The sequence below is a fragment of the Cornus florida genome, unplaced genomic scaffold (assembly GCF_030987335.1).
Source record: "Cornus florida cultivar Cherokee Brave unplaced genomic scaffold, ASM3098733v1 CherokeeBrave_3.0.0_Hap2_Chr04, whole genome shotgun sequence".
NCBI classification, from domain to species: Eukaryota; Viridiplantae; Streptophyta; class Magnoliopsida; order Cornales; family Cornaceae; genus Cornus; species Cornus florida.
Window position 1 is genome coordinate 12,475,077 of NW_026775574.1, and position 24,314 is coordinate 12,499,390.

At 36.1% G+C, this 24,314-nt stretch overlaps 1 protein-coding gene and 1 non-coding gene across 2 annotated transcripts; one reads left to right on the forward strand and one right to left on the reverse strand.

Annotated features, from left to right (window-relative positions):
* Positions 1 to 19,446: 19,446 nt before the first annotated feature.
* LOC132302737 (cytosolic sulfotransferase 12-like) lies at positions 19,447 to 20,909 on the reverse strand. Its single transcript, XM_059799660.1, has one exon. The coding sequence runs from the start codon at positions 20,783 to 20,785 to the stop codon at positions 19,796 to 19,798; it is 990 nt and encodes a 329-aa protein (XP_059655643.1). The 5' UTR covers positions 20,786 to 20,909; the 3' UTR covers positions 19,447 to 19,795.
* Positions 20,910 to 22,673: 1,764 nt separating this feature from the next.
* TRNAV-UAC (transfer RNA valine (anticodon UAC)) lies at positions 22,674 to 22,746 on the forward strand. Its single transcript has one exon. It is a non-coding gene; the product is annotated as a tRNA-Val (tRNA).
* Positions 22,747 to 24,314: the final 1,568 nt, after the last annotated feature.

A 24,314-nucleotide genomic window follows, 5' to 3' on the forward strand; every position in this document is an offset into this window, starting at 1 on the left:
CTTCTTCTTTTTTTCACGCTATTCTTTCCTTTTTTTCCTCTCTTTTTTTCACAACATTTTTTTTTTCTTTCCCTTTTTTCCTTTCTTTTTTTTTTCCATTTTTTTTTCCACCCTTTTTTTCATGTTCCTCTAAACCCTTTTTTCTTTTTTTTTTTCTTTTTTTTAAGGGCTTGATTGGGTATATGTGACGACCCTAGTTTTTAGGCCAGCGTGTCCTGTGATGAACCGAAGGTTGACCCGATAACAGATCCGAATGTAGAAGCGAAAATAGAAAACAAGACTCTAAGAAATTAAAGTGACCTTCCATGAGGGCGTGGAACTTAATAAGAACTAATGCGGGAACGAATGATCAGAAAAAAGACCGAACAGGCCCCCAAGGGCAAAATGGTTATTTTTGAAAACTGTAGATTCGGGTGCCACCGAGCACACCACTGGAAGGACAACAAAAAACTAATCAAGATGGACTCAAGAATCGCATGATTTGGAGTCCGAACGAAGGAGAAACGGCATGACGAAGAAAAACGAGCACTTAAAGCAAAAAGGGTAAAATGGTAATTATCCAGGAAGAACCGGGTGCAACCGAGCACACCGTTGGAAAGATAGTAAAAAATTAGTCAAGTTCAAAAAAAAATTCACTTCAATCGGAGTCCGGACAAAGGAGAAAAGCCCAAAAAAAGAATTGACGTCGCGGCGGCCCGACGAGGGGCCATGGCGCACACGACGCCCATGCGCGAGCCCACCGGCGTGCATGCCGACGCCCAAGGACATGGCTGGTGGCAGCCCTTGGCTGCTGCTACATTTTTCTTGATCTGCCCAGAACTGAGGCTTGAAACGGAGGTCAAGACGAGTTTTTCTAGAAAAACACGAAGAAGAAACCCCCCTTAAAATCGAGTTTTCTACCCGACAGTGGGAACGGAATCGAAAAAAACTCACTGTGAAATCCCCAAAATGCTCCTAGATCAGAACTGAATAAGAAGGTCATAAAGCTGCTAAATGAAAACTGGAAGCTGAAACTTCACGAGGGATTTCTGGTACCAAGACGACATTTTTTAGAAAAACACGAAACCCCCCCCCCCCCCCCCCCCTGAAATCACGTTTTCTAAACGACCATATCGAAAGAAGAAAATAAAACTGAGGTGAAAGGTTCATAATGCCTCTAGATCAGAATATGCAAAAAAAATGCGAAATGAATTCACAAGAGGCTCAAAACACAAACGATGAGGTTTTGCCCAGAAACGACTATGCACGCAAACGTAACTTACCTATTTAGACGTGCTACAATGGTCCATGACTTAAAAATATAGCCGATGCAAAATCCGACCCCCCAACGGGCAAAAAGGCAAAAATGGACTTGGAATGAAAAACATGGAATCTAAAAATGCAAAACGGGATCAAATGACCGTTTGGCCCTTGGCCACACTTCATACAAGATTAATAAGACCCTATAAAAGAATGAAAATGGAATTCCCACACCCAACGCAACCGTGGTGAAGGAATGACTTGTGATTTTTCAAGATTTTCACAATATTTCATGAAGTTAAAAAGTTACATAAAATACAATATACATGTCATTGGCCTCCGGCCTCATCTCATCCATATCAAATACATTGAAATGAATGTACTTAAGTACACATTACATACATGGAATCAAATATACATATTTTGACATATAAGTCTACAAAATGACATTTCATGCTAACATTTGCATGAAATGGAAACTTGAAAGCTACACGACATCCAAGGAATGCTAGGCGTCACGAACCAAGTCTTCGTACCTAAAATATGCCCCAGTATCGTAGGGGTGAGTAACATAAAGCTACTCGTAGGAGATGAGCATACATCGACCTAGCATTTTACAAATTTATCACCTTATGGTGAAACATGTTAAAGGGGCTCATGCCACCTAACGTCTATGTCCAAGTGAGACTTGGGGAGCATCCTAAGCTACCTTAGAGTCTAAGCAACAAGAATAATAATATACATACATGTATGAAATGAATCATGGTTGGGATAATCCAAAGAACACGACAAGAAGAATGCTTGAGCATAGATTAACATGAACTGCATTTTCAATACAATTGAACTAGGTCTAGAGTAATCCATACAACATGACAAAAGCATATTTGAATACAAGTTAACAAGAATCACATTATCCATGCAATTCAACAACAAAAGAGCATGTTATACAATGCAACAAGGTTTAAGTTCTCAAATCCATCAACTTAGAATCTAAAGCACAAAATAACAGTAGTGGTTCATGCCACCTAACGTCTATGTTATAAATGAATTAATAAGATCAATCCTAAGCTTTATTAGAACGTCAAAACACGATTTTCAATATCGATGCAATTTAACCAACATTGGAACTTCCAATACAACGCATAAAGCACAATTTCGCAAAGTTAACATCCCGTAACTTAAAATGGAATGACAAATAAGAAACAACAAGTTACAACATCATCTAGTTATTAACTTAAAAATGAAATGCGAAATCAAACAAAGTGGATACTCGGACGTCACGCCGGATTAGACCGACAACATAGTTACTTTAGGGTTACTAGCCCATGGGTAACCTCCCTATGTGCGCGCTAGACTATATATAGAAGGACTATCCCCCGTACTAGAACCACGTCCTAGCCATAGCCAAACAACGACATCCCCAAGTTTCCAAAATCAACAAGTTGTGCAATAACGCATATATCAACAGGAATATGCAAGATAATCAACTATCTACCAAGCACAACCAAATTTGGAAACCTATACAATACATGCTCTAAGTCCACAACTAATATGATGTGATGAATTTTGAATCTTTAGTATGCGATTCGTTACACGCTATGCATGAATGATGCTAAATATGAAATGTGCAAATCATTACATAAGGCAACAATATATTCAATAAGGAAAACATATTCTCATGAGTATAAACATAGCAACTATGTTATCCAATGCTCAAAACATAACCAAATGAATATACAACAGGTCCATATCCAGGATTTTGATATAGAATCGATTTTTAAACACAATTAAATCCATGGCTCAATTCGATAGAATTTAATTAAATAAAAATAATTAAATTCCCTAGATTCTAATTCAATTTCAAATGACCTCAAATTAATACATATTAAAGAACATGGCATGGTCATCACCTATATCCATTCTAAAACTCAATTAGGTTATTGGAACAACAAAGTAGAATTCTAATTAAATCATGCTAATTTGATTACCAAGGTTCTAAAGCAACTTCAAATGGTCCACAATTAATATATACTAGTAAACAAGTCATGGCCAATACAAATATCAAATTAAAATCTTAATTAAGTTAATGGGACCACAAAATAGATTTTAATTAATTCTTTTAATTAAAATCTCTAGATTTTCAAACTTAACCAAATGCTCTCAATTTAACATATCTTAGAGAATATGCCAAGGACTAATGTAATATCACATTACAAGTTTATTTCATTTAATTTAAGACCATGTGACTTAACCTTTCACTAAAGTTAAAATATAAATTAAAAGTTACAATTCTCATGCAATTAATCCCAATTTAATATATGTGAACAACCATACCAAAGCTTAATTTTTTATCATGCCACAATTCAATTCCAAGTTGTATATCACCATGAGGATTAAATCTTAAACAAGGAATTTAATTAAATGCAAGGTTTGGAAACCTAGCCGAATATTCTAAATCAAACATATGTGAAGCTATATGGCATGTAAGTCAAGAATATCAAGTCGGAATTTAAATGGAGTGAATAGTGCACTCGGAGCAAATTAATTAATAATTACTAATTTTCAAAATACCTCCAATTGCTTTCAAATTCAACTATGTTGGAGAGCATGCAAAGGCCTAATTTAATATACTAACACATATTGATTTTAAGCTAGTTAATGCCATGTGAATTAATCTTTTACCTAAGATAAATATTAAATAAAATCTTTAATACTTATTCAAATGTTCCAATTTTAATACACGACAATGAGCATATCAAGGGACAATATAAAATCATGCTACATGTTTAAACCAAGTCATGAGTAACCGGGAAAATTAAATTCCGTACAAGAAAAATAAATAATAAAATTTCTAGATTTTATATTTAATCATGCAAACAAGTAGTATAAGCATCACAAGCATGCTATATAACAAGAATTTAAACCTAGAACATCTCTTACCTCAATTTGAGATGAAAATTCCAAAGGCCCACCAAAATAAAAGTGCTCCGAATTCGATGATACCGAGAGGTTTTGTCGGGGACAACACCGTGAACAATAATCCGCAAGAAGCCCCATGAAAATCATAACTTGACCTCAAAACCAAACTCAAGAAATGGTCAAAACTGAATTCTAATAAGGGGGAAAGGTAGAGCACGGCGAGGGGAACAACAAACGTTAAGGCCGAAGACTTTCCATCAAAGAAAAGTGAACCGAAAGAGGAGAGAGAAGATGGCAGCACCCCTTGGGCTGCCATGGGAGCTCCAGGTCGTGCATGAAGAGGGGAGAAGATGAAAAATGAAATATCTCACCCCCCTTTTATAGAAATCTCAAAAAGTGCCCCGAACGGGCCCCGCTGGGTCCGAAAAGTAAAATTTGAGCAGACGCACTCAAATGGTAAAACTTTGTGAACGAAAAAGATTCAAAATAATAAAATATGAACAACGGAAGAAACGGCGTGAAAAATCGAGTTCTGAGCAGAAAGTTATGCCCAAAACAAGTTTGGCGAAAACCGGGGCTAAAAACCTTGAAACTGGAAAACATCGACCAGGAGGAAATTCCAAGAGTACACAACTCGACGAAATGTGAAAATGAATCCCGTACGAGGATCCAGGCTCAAAATAAGATATTTTGCAATAACTTTCATTAATTGCACAATGGCCCCTCCAAAAAGTGAAAACTGCACTTATGGCTCAGAATGAAAATATCTTCCAAAAATATTTCCTTAAAAACCCCTGAAATAAAATATCTTCAAAAGATATTTACGGAAAACACTCCAAGAAAAGAAAATAATTTCAAACAACTTTGCATCCATGCCCCTATGGACACCGGGAGTAACCAGAGTACTTTCTTGCAAAAGTGAAGATACGTATTTCGAGGAAACCACTCAAGATGAAGGCACGTGAAGTCAAAAACCAACTCCGAGCATGAGAAGTGAAGTTGTGCCAAAAACTGACAAACAGAGATAAGACGAAATACGGAAAATGACGAAATAGGGCATAGTGTCCGAAAAACGAAAAATGCGAAAATGACTTGGTCCTCAAGGGAAGTTGTCAATTTACATGAAAGAGTCTCAGAAACCAATTCTGAGCACTCGAGATAACACTAAGCGACACGAAACAGAGCTCAGAAAAGAAAATTAAACGAAATTTTCATTCGTAAAATTTCAAGAAAAAGGAAAGGGAGGCAAATGACTGGGTTGTTACAGTATAGCAACTTGATTTTGCCAGCCGTAGCAGAAATTGAAATCCTCCTTCTAGACAACACCGATCGAGCTTCGAATTTGTTTATTGTTCCATCATAGTGGTATTCAAGTGTTTTATGAAGCAAAAGATAACTATCTTAGAGAGCGAAAATAGTCGAAGAAGCCAAGAAACCACATTAAGCGTATCCAACTCACTTCTCGGTCGCAATGCCATTCATATGCCTGATCCTGACAATGAACATTGTTCTTCTCATTGGACCTACATTCAAATGTCTGATCTCAGCAATGAATATTGTTCTTCTCATTGGACACGCAAGGCTACAGGCGACCTCACCAACTTTGGTCTTGATCAGATTAATGAAGAATCCATTGTCTCGGAAGCCTTGATATTAAATTCTCCACTTCATGAGAGAATAGTTGAGGAAAATCAGTTTTCACTCTTGTGTCTCAATATTCAAGTGAAGAAAGTATCATGGAGTATTCCCTGCATACTTTCTGTTGAATTGTCACACACCGAACTATATTGGGAATGGTTAGAAGATGTTTTGGTGCACTTCCATGACATCCTATCAAAACAACAACTATATGGTACTCTATTCGCCTCCTTATTTTCATATGATCACCATAAAGATGTATTCAAAGCATTCCTTGAATGTTGGTGCCCAGCCACCAATACTCTTCATTGTTCTATTGGCGAGGTGTCCATTTCCCTTTGAGATTTATATACGCTAGGCGGTCTCCCCCATCAAGGAAGAATTTATGATGAAGTCATTCCGTGTGCAGATGAACTCTCGAGAGCCGGCAACAACAAACATTCTTTCCCCTTGAGTTGTCAACATCTATTTTTGGCTTTCCACAGACTCTACAAAAAGTATAAAGGAGAATAAAATTTGAAAATATCTGACTGGATTAATTTCTAGTTCCAATGTCCATCAAGGCATGTCAATCCCTCAAAGAGAACAAAAAAAAAATAAAGTTCATCGTCCAAGGGAGACTCAAAACCCTTCTGGTGTGATCCTTCCTGTCCGGCCAATGTCCACCAAAGAGAATGAAGTATTTATTAACCTTGGTGTAGATGAAGCATCGAGAGATACCACTTATCTAGTCGCTTTTTTAGCATGTTGGCTTTATAAATTTGCCTTGCCTGCACACCCTAGCAACGTGATTCATCCTGGAACCTTCAAGGTTGCCAGTATGTTAGCAGATGGCTGCAGCATCTGTCTTTCCATCCCGGTTTTGGCCAGTATTTACAGAGGTTTGAACGAGATTATTTCCTCACCAGATCCTGGAAGTTGTTCTGTGATATTTCCTATACACTATGTATTCGGATGGTTGAGTGACTATTTCAAAACTAATTTCATCGTTCCCATACCAAATACTAGCCTCAAATGATATTATATGTAGGAAAAGGATGAGCAAGACATTTTGATGTCTTTAAAGCACAAAATTTATTCAAATCATGTGAAGGAGTAATTTTAACTCATTTGTCTAAAAGATCTCAAAACAGCAACTTATTATGGATAATGGCCATATAATAAAGGTCGACTCTGACTATCTAATCGGTCTTCGATCATGTTATTTGACATTGCGCCAAGATAATCGTCTCATCATTGAGCCGTATAGTCCACACAGATTTAGTTGACAATTTAGATACCACCAAGATGTTCCTGGAAAATTGAAGAACGATATTCGTAACTGTACCTTAGAAGAATTCTTAAAGTGTTGGAATTCCTCCGTTCATTACTCTTTTGTTTGTGACGCGTTGCTTCCCTCAACATCTAGTCACCAGAAGTCCTCAATTACCAAAGCATATGCTAAATAGTGATCCAGTGTATATGTTGATTCATTTAAAAGATTGGTTTCATTATCGACCAAGCGTACGATTTCTCCAAAAGAACCGCAAACCAAAGTCAGAAAAATCATTATTAGTGGACCCAAGTCAAACTCTTGTCGCAGACAAGAAGCCATTGAAACTCACAATATCAACAACATCAATACAGACCCGCCAATGGAGCAATTTCTGTCACCGGTAGAATCTCAGCACCATTCTCAATTGTTAGTCCATTCAGATAAAGAAACTGACAATGAAGACCGTAACTGGAAACATGTAGGTGTAAATAACTTCCCATATGATCGGGTTGTTATTGCTCGTAATTTAGACCGCTTGTTTAAGGGAGTTCATAGTAGTTCAGAACCCATCCACGTAAAGAATTTTCTTTTCACTCTCTTTTTTTTTTTTTCATCTCGTAAATTTTTTTCCCAAACAAAAGGCAATGAAGGCTTTCTTGGAAAAGATGTTGTTATGGTTACTAATCATGTATGCAGTGGGGAATCTACTTATGGACCATATGCATTTGATTTAGTAGCTTAAAGAAACCATGCAATTACTCAAGATGAGAATAACCCTCTCTTACAAGAGGTGGAGTCCCTTGAAAGGCAGTCACAACCCCAAGACTCTTTGACTGAGAAGGATGTCCAAAGCCAACAAAAGATTGTGAATGCTGAAGAGATTCCTACAACAATTACTGCATTATCAATTAAGAGACATTACCTTGGGGATGCCCAGACATCTCACCGAATCACACCTTCTGCAACTACCTTTGACCCGAGGAGTGTCATTTTTGAGATTAAGCACACGGCGGCCAAAGCATTTGGGAATATCATTAAGAGTAAAGTAAAGTGTACCCCGCTTTCGAATATTCCATCTCTTAAACCAAAGTTTGACGAGATCTTGCTTGAAATTTCTAAACAATGTGTGGATTTTTCGGAGTTTCGCCATAGAATTGATGCATACCTTCAGAGTGGTGAAGAATATAACAAAGTTCAATCCAAGCATGATCATGCCTTATTTGAAGAAGTACGCTCTCAACGTTTAGCCGATGTTGGTTCTCACCTCAAAGAAGCTCTTGCTTTGGATTGTACAAACGTGAAACGAGTTCAATCAATTTAAGAAGCTCTACATAATTGTGAGAGAAAAGTAGAACTTTTGCATGCTTGTATGGAAAGACATAAATCCACCATTGAAGAAACTAATAACCAAATACTCCAAAGAAAAGCTAATATTGCAAAATTCAAGGAAGAATAAAATTCAATCGAAGAAACCTCCGTTGTCACTGATGATGATATAAAAGCCTTGAATTTCCTGGAGAAGCTATTACAAAATGCTCAAAATGAGATTGAGGACCTCCCTTTGTTGCCTTAATGAGAAGCTTTTTTCACATACCTTGCAATAAAATTTCATTTTATTATGATAAAGCAATGAATTTAATTTATTTATTTTGCCATTCACAGTTACTCTTGGGGGTCAAGAGTGAGTTTTTTTTTTTTTTTTTAAATCATACTGAACTTAGAATAAAATTCTAAACTGCCTACATACCCTTAAAAGAGGGATCGAGTCATCATGTAGTTCAAAAGAGACATGAGCGGTTTTTTTCTTTTCTTTTTATGCGATCACAGTTTTAACTCATGTGAGCTAGGAGCATAGTGCAATTTAAGCTCATACGATCAGGAGCATAGCCTTCATGGGTAGTAGCGCTTCAGAAACTTGTCATTAATGGGCCCCACTTTTACTCCATCTTCATCAATAATGAGATATGCGTCGTTAGTATAAACTTCACGAACAACATATGGACCATCCCATTTAGATACAAATTTATTTCCCTTACGATGATTCATGATAATGGGTCTACGAACAGATAATACTAAATCTCGAACTTAAAATGACCTAAGTCAAACTTAGCTGTTATTGAGCTTCTAATCTCTTCCCATCCAATGCTTCCAGTTCTTGAAGACGTAAGATGGCATTTTCTTCACTTGTAAAGCCTTCTTATATGGCAATCCTTAATGAAGGGATCTATTGTTCCAATGGAATAACTGCTTCTACGCCATAGACAAGAGAATACGAAGTTGCTTGAGTAAGTGTACAATGCGTAGTGCGATATGCCCACAATGCTTCTTCTATTCGCTCATGCCAATCTCTTTTTGTCTGGTTGACTACTTTCTTCAATAACTCACAAAGAGTTTTATTGAATGCTTCTGCGAGACCATTTGCAGGGGCATTGTACATGGAGGATTTACGTTGTTTGAAGCTAAACTTCTCACAAAGGTCAGTTACCCAACCTTTTTTTGAAATTCGTCCCATTATCAGTGATGATGTATCGAAGGACACCATATCGATAAATAAGGTTAGACTTGATGAAATCAACCACTGTTTCCTTTTTCACATGTTTATAGGGTGCAGCTTCCGCCCATTTAGAAAAATAATCAGTAGCAGCCAAGATATACAAGTGGCCCTTTGAAGACTTTTCTAAAGGACCAACTACATCTAATCCCCATGCATCGAATGGCTATGACGTCACAGTAAGGTGCAACGGCTCCAGTAGTTGGTGTATGAAGTTAGCATAGAATTGACAGGCTTGACACCTCTTTGCATACTCCAAGCAGTCCTTGACCATGGTGGGTCAATAATAACCCATTCTTTTGACGTGAAAGTAAAGTTTTGGACCAAATTGATGGGCTCCACAAATCCCAGAATGTGCCTCCTTCATTACATGGGTTGCTTCGTCATTTCCAAGGTAGTATTGGAAAAGGCCCTCATATAAACGCCTATACAACGTATCATTGTAATAGATGAAACGAGGTGCTCATCTTCGTATTTCAGTCTTGTGGCATAGGTCTTCAGGAAGCTTTTTATGTTCCAGATAATCAATGATAGAGAGCCTCCAGTCTTCTTCCTCTTGTGTCCAACAAGAAACCAAATTACTTTCTTCAAATTTATCTTCCAGGACTTGTAGCAAGACCCATCGTTGACATACAGGAACATCAACCAGGTCCTCATCAGTTAACGCCAATGTTGTAGCTAAATTTGCCAAAGCATCAGCTATCTGATTTTCTTTCCTCAAAATGTATTCTAGCATGACGTTATCAAACCGTTCCAACAAATGAGAGGCATAACAATGGTACAGCACTAGATTATCTTTCTTAACCTCATATTATTTAAGAAATTGGTTGATCACCAACTTAGAGTCTCCATATATTTCTAGATTCGTGATCTTCATCTCATTCGCCATTTGAAGTCCGATGATCAAGGCCTGATATTCAACTACATTATTTGAGCAATTTTCAGCGAGCGCAAAAGAGTATGGCATAACATGTCTTTTTGGAAAAACAAAAACTGCGCCTGCTCCGGCCCCGTCTGATCATGCTGTCCCATCGAAAAACATCATCCATGGAAGGAGGATATCCACAAAAAAAACTTCTTCATCAGGAAAATCTTCAGAAATTTCCCAATCGACTGGAATAGGATGGTCAGTTAAGAAATCTGCTAGGACTTGTCCTTTCACTGCTTTTTGTGGCACATAAACAATTTCAAACTTATTGAATAAAATTGACCACCTCGCCAAGCGTCCAGAAGGACTGGTTTAGACATGAAATTTTTTAGAAGATCAGCTCTTGCAATAAGATGTATCGTATGAGCCAAGAAATAATGCCTCAATTTTTTAGAGGCGAAAACAAACGCGAGGTATGTTTTTTCAATTGGAGGATAATTTCGCTCCGTCGGGGTGAGCCTGTGACTTAAGTAATACAAGGCTTTCTCTTTATGTTCTTCGTTGTTCTGAGCAAGTAGGACACCCAGTGATTCTTCTTGCGTAGTAATGTAAAGTATGAGTGGTTTTCCAGGTACAGGTGCTCCTAATACCGGAGAATTAAGAAAGTACTTTTTAATGCTATCAAAAGCATTTTGGCAAGATTGGTCCTAGATGAATGCACGTCTTTCTTCATGAGTCGGTTAAAAGGCTGACAGCAACTAGCTAAATTTGGGATGAACCGACGAATGAATGCAAGTTGACCTTGTAAACTTCGAAACTCGCGTAAATTCTTTGGTGGCGGCATCTTTTGAATGGCCTCAACTTTATTAGGATCAATTTCAATACCATGATGATGTATAACGTATCCCAGGAATTTCCATGAAGTCACACCAAATGCACATTTAAGAGGATTCATCTTGAGTTAAAATTTTCGGAGGCGATTAAAAACTAGATCCTGTAAATGATTTCTTCATTCTTTCGTCTTATCCACCAAGTCATCAACATAACATTCAACAATCTTGTGGAGTATGTCGTCAAAAATCCTTTACATGGCACGCTGGTAAGTTGCTCCCGCATTCTTAAGTCTGAAAGGCATAACTTTGTAGCAAAATATGCCTTTAGGAGTGCGAAAGGCAGTTAACTCCTCGTCCCTCGGAGTCATTCTTATCTGATTGTACTCGGAGTAACAATCCATGAAAGAGAGAGCTTCATATCCCGTGGTTGCATCTATAGTAAGCTCGGGGATGGAAGAGGAAAATCATTTTTTGGGCAGGCCTCATTCAAATCACGAAAGTCCACACAGATTCGAATCTGTCCATTTTTCTTGTTCACTGGAACAATGCTCGAAATCCATGTTGGATATTTGACCTCATGAATAAACCTCACTTCAATCAATTTGTTGAGTTCTTCCTCTATCCTCTGAACTAGCTCTGGACGGAAAAAACATTGAGACCGCTTAATTGAACGTGTTCCATGTTTGACAGCAAGATTGTGCACTGCAATTTTAAGGTCAAGATCGGGTATCTCTTTGTATGTCCATGCAAAGACATCCTTGTACTCAGACAATAATTGAAAGTAATCATTTTCTTCTGAGGGACTTAGGAATGCACTAACGAAAACTGGTCTGGGTTGATCATCAGTCCCTAAGTTGATTTCTTTGAGTTGATCAAAGGTTGCTTGCCCCCCATCTTCTAATGTTGGTGGAGCTTTCTCGATTTCATCTGATTGTTCAGAGTCAGGTTCCTCTTCAACAGTGATGTGGTATGAAGTAACACAAGATGATTCGCCAGTGCATTCTGTTCTATTCACTTATTCTGATTGATTAGTGAATACAATGGTTCACCTTTAAACTTTTAGTGTAACATCATTAGTGACATCTATCTCTGTCTTACGTTTTATTTGCGAAGGCACCAGGCTCCGAACTTCACTATTGTTCACCATATCGATATTAACTTTCTCTAACTTTCCACTCTTGTTATTTTTTAGCGGTGCATCATTAATAGTACCAATTCGAGAAAATACTGACATTCGAGATTGAGGTTGTGGAGATTTTCTTCCTTGGTCATGAAAGCTCATTCTGTTAAAAACACAGGTACGAGGCAAACTGCTGACTTGAGACTTTGAAACATTTGACCTTTGGCTTAACAACCTGTTAAATACAGATATTCAATCACATGGAGCTCCTATATGATCGAAGACTGATTTTTGATGCATAGTCTGTTGGTTTTGTTCATCGTCAACTTCTTCAAACCCAATGTATAAAGTGTTTGACTTATTATCCTTTTTTGTGATTTGAATTTGAAGTGACTCAGAAGTTATGAAACCGAGACCGGACTTGGGTGGAATGATCTTATATCCTTGTTCTTTCAACTTCTTCTTTGTATTGAGGTCATGCACTTTCTCACCGGTGACCTCAGAATTCAATTTTCCAAGGCTTGCAGGATTTGTAAAATCATACCTCGACTTAGTCATGAGTTGGTATGCTTTAGGATCTGATCCTTAATCAATCTTTTGTTTTTGAAGTGATCCATGATCGACTAGAAATTGAGAAGGTCGCACGAACCCTTTTAACAGAGGCTTGGAAGGTGAAGACTTTTGAATCTTGGTGAGAAGAAAAGTTAACTCTCCTTGTAACTTTTGCATATCTTCTTTTTCTTTGGTTTGTGACATCTTCAATTTAAATTCCTTGGTTTCAAGTATCTCGATGACAAGTGACTGCCCTTTTTGTTGTTGAGATTTTGGAACATACTTTAAAATAGGTTTCGTTCGATGTGATTTTATCGAGACCCCTTGCGTTTTAGCTACATTTACAATGTCTGTCACTGAAACATCTAATGAATCACTTAATACTTCTTTTGTTTTTGTAGATTGAACCTCTTGTGTAAACGGATGGCTTGGGATGGGCACTTCCAAAGGTGTATCGGGATTGATATAGAACTTGGCATCGGCAAAATGAGACTCTGCTTCTGTAAATGGCTTATGGTCTGCCACAATCGTTTGTACATCATTCTTGTAGAATTTGAAACACTGATGAAGAGTTGATGGAATAACGTCATTATTATGTATCCAAGGCCTTCCCAACAACAAATTTTAGGACGTCTTTGCATCAATAACATGGAATAAGGTTTCAGCTTAGAGCTCGCCAATAGTTTGCTTTGCCCGAATCATGCCAATAGCTCTTTGTCCTCCTTGGTTAAAACCTTGAATAATAAGACGGCTACGAGATAACTCATCGACGGTGATGCCAAGATTTTTCATTGTAAATTTTGGCATGAGATTCACCGCTGATCTACTATCAACAAGAATCCGAGTAACTTTTTGTTCTTTTATGTAACCAGAAATGAATAGAGGACAATTATGCGACTTCGAACCGAACTGAAGATCCTCGTCAGTAAAAACAATTGGTGCATAACATGAATCAAGTGTACCTCTGGCTACTTCATTATCATCGGACTTTTCAATGATGGCTGCATCCTTTACATGGTTCTCTATAGTCTGGGCTTCATCTTGATCCTCACTATTCTCATCAACGGGGCTTGCTTTCTCAGTTAAAACCATGTAAGCTATCATAACTTTGTCATCTAGATATCTTTCTGGAAGAACTCTTGCAAAGTAATGGGCTTCTGGATCCCTTTGCTCATAGAGGCGTGTTTGGATGACTGTGTCTTCTTGACCCATTTTCTATTATGGTCATATTGTCTATTGCGATATTGAGGTTTCTTCTTCCTTTGTCCCCTGTCAGAATAACTAGTCTGAAAAATATCAGCTCGTTACTTCCATGGTTTCTTTCTTATCACCGGAGTCCATCATTCTTCATCATCCTGAGGAAAAACTATTCCAAACGTTGAAACGTCAAGTACACTTCCTTGGCCAAGATAGATGGGGATTGGTTCTAATGAGCCAAACTAGATGGTTCTGTAATATACCTCAGAATTTGAAGGTTGAGAACGAGCACTCCCTACGATAGAGGTTGTCAAAATAACAGTAGTATGATTTGAAGTTACAACTTCGTTTGTGTCCAATAAGATTTTTCCTTGTTTTGCCAGATTCATCACCACCTCCTTAAAGATAAAACACTTCTCAATTGGATGACTGACAATACGATGATATTTGAAGTATTTCGGGTCGTTAACACGTCCCATCTCTTGAAGGCGTTTGCATTCAAGATGTTCTATAACTTTACTTTCGAGTAAATAGTCCAATATGCTAGGGACATCAGAATCGGGGAAGGGGTATTCCTTCCTCTCTAACTCTTTTAGCGTAGGACGCTGTCTTTCCCTCTCTTGAAACTGGCGAGGCTTTTTATCATTATTCTTGTCATCTTTAACAAATATCTTGATTGGGGTAGTTGAGATAGCCATGGAATTTTTAACATCGGTCTTTGACGACTTGTCGTCCTTCTTCCAGTCCTTCTTGTCTATGCGTGGTTCTATGGTTACCGGACCTTTGTCGTCATGAGATTTTATACTGATCTCCATGTCATGGGCACACGTAGCCAATTCTTCGAATGTGTGAGGTTTTATGCCTTGGAGAATGTAAAGAAGGCCCCAATGGATTCCCTACATACACATCTCTACAGCAGAGATTTCTGACAATCGGTCCTTGCAGTCAAGACTGAGTGCTCGCCACCGATTAATGTAGTCAATTACAGGTTCATCCTTTCATTGTTTCGTGTTAGTCAATTCTATCATACTAACAGTACAACGAGTGCTATATAACCAATTCAAGAATTCTCATTCCATTTAGTCCCAACTGTCAATTGATTCTGACTTTAGGTCAGTGTACCACTAGAACGCATTTCCTTTAAGGGAGCGAACAAACTGTTTAACTAGTAAGTCCCCATCAGTTCCAGCATTATTGCAAGTTTTGACAAAATAGGCAATGTGTTGCTTGGGGTTGCCTTTTACATCAAATTGCTAAATTTTCAGAGGTTGGTATCTTATATACATCCTCATATTGTCGATTCTCCTTGTATAGGGCTTTGAGTACATGAGAGTGCTCTGTAAGACGCATCCATATTGGGCTCGGATTGTATTCGTTATCATATCTTGCAATTGTTCGACAAATAATAAAGAGACTAAAGAAGCATGATTGGTTTGACCAGTCGCCTGTTCTATCACCGGCAGCTGTTTGGGATCCTCCATGCGAGTACCTTGTGCTATCGAATTAGGATTCCCAGATGGTGGTGGTGTGAAAGTTACAAGATTCCCAGGTGGTGCTGCTGTGGAAGATGTAGGATTCCCAGACTGTATTGGTGATTCACCGAAGGTCTGAACTTCCAATTTGTTCATCAGTGTAGCAATTTGCAAGTCCTTCTCTTCAACAGTCTTTGTGAGGTTCTCAATGGCACGAGACATAGTTGCTAGTTGTTCCTCCACCGTGGCGGCTCCAATCATTATAGTAACGACCACATTTGAGTATGATTGGCCTTGAGAGTCAACATTCCTTGAAGTGATTGATTGCTCCGAAGTTTGACGAGGTGACTTTAGGGGTGAACCGACACTAGAGTGAGCATCATAAATGGAATGAGGTAAATCTGGTGGCGAAATCTCCTCTGGAACAACGTCAGGGTTCTTGACATGTTGAGTTTTCATGTTCGCCGGTTTTACAGGACTGGTTTTCACCAAATCTTTCTGATGTTTAGATGTCGCGATTGCTTGGGACTTGCTACGTGTCACAGGGCCCGCAAAGGTACTTCCATCACTTGATTTGGCTTTCATGCCACTTTTCATGGTGGCTTTGGCGTCGACCTTTGCAGTAGCGATGTTCTTTTGGGCTTTCTTGTCTGTCTGAGTCTTAGGGGGAGCCATAAAATCTGATAAAGAAGAAACTTGATGGTAGGAGAAAGAGATGAGAGGCAAAGGAGGTCTCACCGGGTGTACCAGAAATTTGTACACACAAATTTTGTAGTATGCAAATAAGAACAAAATATGGAGCAAATATAATATTTTATTAATTTATAAAGATGGAGTACAATCCTTTGTAATAATATTCCAAAGAATAAGATCCTCTAATCCGATCTCCTTTTTGGTTGATTGGATCCAAGGGTTGCACGAGCTTAATCTTGAATCACTATGGAATTTGGATGAAGAACAACACGTCTTTGAATGTGCTTGTTGTTGATCACTGTGGAATTTGATGAAGAACGGCACGATTTGATGTGCTTAGTGTTTTTCGCTTTTGGATTTGGATGTTGGGGATAAGATTTCTTGGATCTCTGAATTCTGAATTTGATGTCTCTAAATTTCTGGACCCTCTGGATTTCTAAGTCTCTGAATTTCTGGACCTTCTGGATTTCTAAATTTTGTCCCTAGATTTTCTGGACTCTGATTGTGTGCCGTCCTTCTTCCTTCAGGCCTCTATTTATATGTTTTTTAGATTAATAGGATGATTACACGTGTCATCTTCTAATAAAGATAAAATAATAACTGAGCCGGGCCGGTTATATTATGATAATTATCCTTAAAAATAATTATTCCAAATATATTTTATTAGGAATAATTATTCTTTTTATTTAACCATCTGGGCTGGGCTAATTAAATAATTTAAATGGATCAAGCTTGGGCCAATTAAATAACTTAATTAAACATTATGCCCATATTTAATGGGTCCATTTGTCAAAACCAAAGTCTACTAAAATTTTAGTGTCTACACCCCTCAAGAGAAACCTGGTAGGAGATTCTTGAGGAAATTGATTGAGTCTTAGTGAAACTCTTCACACGTTAACTTTGATCTTCCACTTTTCGTAATATTAACTCGATTATGTCACTTTCTTAAGCAACGCACTATAGAAAGGAAATCTCTCCACCAAGTTAGGTGGGGGCCAAGCATACAGACCTAATGATTGAGAGGCACAGTGTGAGAATAGGCCCATTCCGGATGATGGACAGGCCCATCAGTTTGAGGAGGAGGCCCAAGCCCAGCATCGAAGTCGAAATTCAATTCTTGCAAACCAAAGAAAGGATTCTGCATCGAACCTAGGAAAGAAGTTGGGCAATATAAATAGGGATAGAGACTCCAATAAAGATCTCTAAACTCTCCTAAAAAAAATTCTCTTTTCTTCTCTTTCTCCACTAATCTAGTTCTACGTCTTCTTTGCACGTGTCAAAATCATATGGTCCTAGCCAATCACAAAGTTACATACAAAAGACCAAATAGTCCTCCCCAACCTTATACCTAAATATATATGGTATCGGGTGTTTTTTCTTTTTCTTTTTTCTTTATTTAAAAAATAAAAAGTCTTCTTAATATTAGATAACCCTTCATTCATACCAATCCCATGACACACGTGACATTTAAATCGCAAATTTGCCCAATGAAACGAATTCGAATCCACACTATGTACACTAGATACGTCATGCGTTTTGTTTCTGCTATTTTTATTTTTTTGCTGTTATAGTGTCGATTTTAGCAACAAAAGTATGTTTGGTGCGGCCTTATTTTATTTTACACAGTACTAAAACATTTCATAAACAGTAGCCTAAAACCAAAATATCAAAAAATTATTTTTTCTTACTTTAATAACCGTTCATGATCCAAAACCATAAAAATTATTATTTTTTTTTCTTCGACATTTTCACAATAAAATATCATACTTAAATGTGTTTTTCATTTTTTACCAAAACACTACTATTAACTTTAAATTTCTTATTTGATACAAAATGCACATAATATTCTTTAAATTTCTTATTTTATTTTTTAATTTTTTCACGACAAAAATTTTAGGAGTTAGTGATTAGAGGTGAGGGAGAAGGTAGATGACTTGAACACGAACTCTCGGATATAGAGAGCAACCCATGACACTTGCTTCCATTAGTACCCAAAAACCATAAATCTAGAAAATCTAATTTAAAATTATAAATCTTAAAAATACCCAATACATTACAAGTACAAAATTAGATATACCAAGACAAAAACATTCCCACCAATTATATATATAAATACATGTATATGCATAATATATACATTTATTATGTGATATATAATATATTGAGCATATGATAATTTATTATGAATAAAAAATATTAAATAATATATCTTATATGTAATAAAATATATGTTGTGTTATAATATTGTAAATTAATTATAATTTAATATTTACATATAATATAATATGGATATGATATATAATAATATAAAATATCTACTACTTAGTAATTTAATAACATTATATTCTATATCAAAAATGATTTTGTCACAAAAAAAATTTACATTATTATTTAATATATTATATATTAAAATATATTTTTATCAAATAAAAAATAATATACCATATTTAATATATTATATGTTAAAAATATATATTTTTATTGACATTTAATATGCAACTTAGTATATAACACAAATAATATGAATTTTATTTGAAATGAATAGTGCATGTGTAGTGATATTAGTGAAAAAGTTGTTGTGCTACAGTGTCAAAAAATAGAAAACATCATTTTTATGTTTCCTCTTTTATTCACAAAAATTAAAAACGTTTTCTGTTATAAAAAATAAAAATATTTTATTAAACGTGATTTTTATTTTCGTTTTATTTTTTTAGAGATTGACAATAAAAATAAAAAATATTTTTCGTTACTAAATGCCCCGATGAGATTTCAAAACAAGGTTACTCCCTGATTCGTCCAAACTCCCAAATCATACTTAAACCAAGATACCAATTTAAATTCAATTTCTCTAATCCTAAAAAAAATTAAAAAATAAATTAAAAGCATGGGACTAAATTTATGACAATGCATGATTTGATAACATGTAAAGTGATCTGTCACTTGAGCCTTAGCGTACCGACATAAGTTTACATCAACTTTTCAAAAGATACTAGCATTTTATTCAATAATTCAGAAATAATTCAACTTCTAACAATGTACATTAACTTTTCAAAACTTAGCATTAGAAAATAATATTTCAGCAATTATTCAGCTTCCAACGTCACAATCATACAACAAATCGATCCATATTAAACAATTAATAATGCCGTTTTCGTACAAGATTCGAAAAGCACCAGAAACATACAAATACATGCTAACCTTTCAAAAATAAAAATTAAATAAAATAGATTTTTTTTTTCTTTTCTTTTTCGATAATTAGGTAAGATTTTATTGAAAGAAAACCCGAAGATTACAATCCGAGGCAAGCCAAAGAGAGAACAAAGAAGCAATCCAACTAAATCTACCAAAGCATCAGTCAACTGGAAGTTGACTTTGAGCTTTGACAGCATAAATATATAACACAATCTTTATTTATTTTTTAGGTAATCATTAAAACACATGAACATTAGGAGACCGACCTAAAATTTTAAACCAGAACCATGCAACTTTTCTTCAATAATCTGATCAAACTGGTCAATCATTTCAGCAGTCAGATAATTGTTGGAGTCTCCGACCTCGCCTCGTCGGAAAAATGCTTTATTTTCCTCACCGGAAGGCAACTTTCCGTTCACATTCACCTCCAAATTGCTCAAATTATCGAAGCTACACAACCTCAACAGCTCATCCAACACCCCTTTGGTTTCTTCCTCTGCGGAAAACGCGCACCCCAAGAACTCAGCTAGTCTCCTCAGATGAACAGTGGGTGTTGCTTTCATGTCCTCATACTTCAAGAAAAGAACCTTTTGAGGATTTTCCAAACTTTCCTTCCAGTAACCCAAAACATGGTCCCAAAAGGGTCCATAGAGGCTCACTCCCCTACAAAACAGATCAAACACCTCTTCAAGCGAATTTGTGCCTGTGTTTTGGGGTCTCAACTTATTTGTGAAGTGCCAAAGCGAAACAAAAGTGTCCCTAGGGTTCCTGCAGAGATACACAAGCTTGCATTCCGAGTCCCCCACGGATTTTGGGACCGACAGGAATGGCAGATGAGTCGCAAAGAGCCTTGGGGATGCGAAGGAAGTGAGGTCGGGGACTTTGTTTTCGAGGTAGAGCTTGAGCTCCAAGAAGGGGACGAGAATGTGAGGGTTGTTGGTGAGTAGAGGGTGTGTTTGGGTGTCGGGATAGCGAGTCCGGTTCACCAAAGCGAAAAGGAGTGCCTTCAGCCAGGTTGTGCCGGATTTGGGGGTGGTGACAAGGAGGATGTCTGTATCTTGTGCTTGGAAGTGTTGTTGACATGAAAGTACACCTTGCAATTGCCTGGGGTGGTGCCAAAAGCCTTGGTATTGGTAGAGATAGGTTGCAACCCACCCTCTCTCTTTAGGTAGGGAGGACAATAAGTCCTTGCATTCTTGGGTCACCACATCTTCTTCTACATATTTTGGAGGAGGAAGAGGCTGAGATGTAGGCATTGGGATGAGAGGTTTTGGAGCTAGACTTGACTATCTTGTTTTGTGATGTGCAAGAACCATTGATGGGGTATGTATATATATACTATAGTCCAATCTCTAAGCGTCACCACCCAAAAAATGGGGAAATTTTCAAATTAGATAAAAGAATAAAATATGAGTAATGCTCTTAAGTGAATCGAAGAATTATGAGCTCCTTTTTTTTTATATAAAATCAAAAAGTAATAAATAAGTAATTCAATTTTTCACATATCTAAAAAAAAAAATAGAGAGAATTCATGAGATAATTCTATTAGAGAGAAGGTAGTACAAGTACGATTTGGATCAACCAGTACTTAATTGGTGTAGCGCACCCACCCATATCTATTCTCTCTTGGGAACATTACTCATATATAAAACATAAAATAATTTTAAAATGCATGCATGTGAGGTACACATGTGGTTGGCCCATTTTGTGATGTCCAACAATTATTGATAGGTATGTATAGACCAGTCCAATCTGTAGCATCAAACCCCTCCAAAAAGGGGAAGAAAATTCAAATAAAAGAATTTTCCTCACTTTTTCAAGGACTACGAGCATCATGAATCACATTGAACCGAATTACCTTCAAATCTCAATTTTTTTTAAAAAATATTAATTGGCAGTGTAATGTTCCACAATGGAAAAAATATATCTTAGAAAGAAAATGACTACGGCTTCTACCAACTAAAAAATTTTGTTTTTAGAAAATTATCTTTTATAACTCTTTGTAATTTTTTAATTTTTTAATTTTTGAAAATATATTTTAATAAATCAAGAAACCCTAACCCTTTAAGAATCTCTCATCTTCAATAAGTACGGATAGTTGATGAAGTAATTTCTCTCTTTTTCGTTTTTGGTTTATCTCCACCTTTTCCATCATTCAATCTTATTTTTCAAATTAACTTCTTTCTCCATGAGTGAACGTCGCCATATGGGTTGCTCCCCATTATCCTAGGAACGTTTGACACATCCACATTTGCCACCCAATATGGTCCCTCCTCCATGATTGAAAGTAGTTTTGACATAAACTTTATAGAGTAGACCAGTGCATCATGAATCACATTGAACAACATTACCTTCAAATCTCAATTTAAAAAAAAAAAATTTAATTGGCTGTGTAACGTTCCACAACGGAAAAAATATATGTTAGAAAGAAAATGGTTACGGTCTCTACAAACTAAAAAACTTGTTTTCAGAAAATTATTTTTTATAGTTTTTTGTAGTTTTTTATTTTTTATTTTTGAAAATATGTTCTAACAAATCAAGAAACCCTAACCCTTTAAGAATCTCTCATCTTCAATAAGTATGGAGACTAAGTAATTTCTCTTTTTCCGTTTTGGTTTATCTCCACCATTTCCATCATTTGATCATATTTTCCAAATTAACTTCTTCCTTTATGAGTGACGTCACCGTAGCCTAATAATTGGGTTGTTCCCGTTGTCCTAGAAACCCGATTTCGAGTCTTTACACCCGCTAATGTCTAATGTAACATTATTCTTTTCCTTAAAAAAAAAAAATCTTCTTTTATGACACATCTACTTTTGTCACCCAATATGGTCCCTCCATGTACAGCCTTACTTAGTTCAGAGTGATAAAAGTTTGACATAAACTTTATTTTCATGTCTTAAAACAAGGCTAGTTTAATGGACGAAATTTTCATCAATGTAGTGTTTAAGTATCTGAATAGGGTCAGATATACGTAATTTTATATTTTTAAGTAGAGGCTGATTAGTGTCTCATGTTTAAAAATAATAAGTTCAAAAGTTTGTATAACATAAATGAATGGAGCTTCCGAATGAAACATCATGGATTACAAGACCATTATAAAAAAGAATTACAAATTATAATTAGAAAAGTAGGGCACAACTGGTTGCCGTGGTGTAGTGGTTATCACGTTAGTCTTACACACTAAAGGTCCCCAGTTCGATCCTGGGCGGCAACAGTCTTTCAATTTTTTTTTTTTGGAAAAACTTTTGAGAACTAATTCATACTAATTTGATCACATATTTTTGCATAAATTTGTCTTTAATTTTTAAAATTAATTATTTAAATAAAAATTTAAGTAATTTTTTAATTTTCATGAATTTATTTCATGAAAATGAAAATGATGATATTTTTTTATTTAAGTAATTTATTAAAATTTTAAGAATATATTTTATGAGAAAAAGTATTTTTAATAGTAAAAAAGTTTAAACTGAATATAATAAGTTTTATTATAAATAGTAAATTTTTAGTAATAAGTTAATCATTTAGAAAATGGTAGTTATAATTTTTTTTATGATAAATTGATACTAATAATAAAATTAAGGTAAATGATATAATTAATTTTTAGATAATAAAAATATAAAATAATAATAATAATTTAATAAAAATAACAAATTTAATGAGAAATGACGAAATAGTTTTTTGTGATGAGTTTGTTCTTAATTATAATAAATCAATAATTTAGGAGGACAATTTATAATTCAGAGTTATTTGTAAAAAAAAAAACAATAATTCGGTGGGTCTTTTTTTTTTTTTTAATTATTGGGAGTTGGCGCTCTGTTATAAGTGAAACTTGTTCCACATCGGATTTGGATGGGGGTTGAAGTGTGTATAAATAGGTGGGTATGCAGCACTACCCAATAGTTCGAGCTTTTGGGTAAATGGGCAAGCGCCCACCCATTACAGTTGGTATCAAAGCCAGACCCAGTCCTTAATCCGGTGTCACGCCAAGTGCTCGGCCCGGAAGGCGTCCGGGTCTGTCTCCGGGTAGGCAGGGTGGTCCGACAGCAATAAGGGCGTTGCGTGGGTTCGGGTGGGAGAGAATGTTACAAGTGAAACTTGTCCCACATCGGATTTGGATAGGGGTTGAAGTGTATATAAATGGGTGGGTATGCAGCACTACCCAATAGTTCGAACTTTTGGATAAATGGGCAAGCGCCCACCCGTTACACGCTCCCACCTCTTTCTCTCTTCAAACGAAGTTACCAAAGAATCCTTGCACCGTAAAATATTTCATTCTTACAATTTCTGATTCCGTAATTGTCATTCCCCCTTTAACGCTCCATCTCTCCCTTTCTCTCCGCGCAAATTTAATGGTGATTTTTTTATTTTTTATATTTGGTTTTCCTTTCTTCTCCAAAGTATATGTTTTTGAGTTAGTTTTAAAAATATTTTTTCTTTGTGTTGAGAATAATAAATACAATTCATCCAAAGATCAAATAGGAGAAAGATATTATCGTTAATAGAAGTGAAAAAGTTTAGGATTCAATATCATGATTTGAGAGAGAGCACATATTAATTAGGATAATAAAATGCATGTAATTACAATGCATGTGTATATAAAATAAAGGGGAAGATCTGAAAAACACCCCTTATAGTTTTGATTTTGTGTGAATTACACCCCTATAATTTTATTTGTTTATATAAATTCATATTAGATATAAAAATATGCAACTAAACACCTCGAGTCAGAATTTTGGTAGAAAATGCACGTTAGTTGGTCATGTACATGGCACATCACCATTT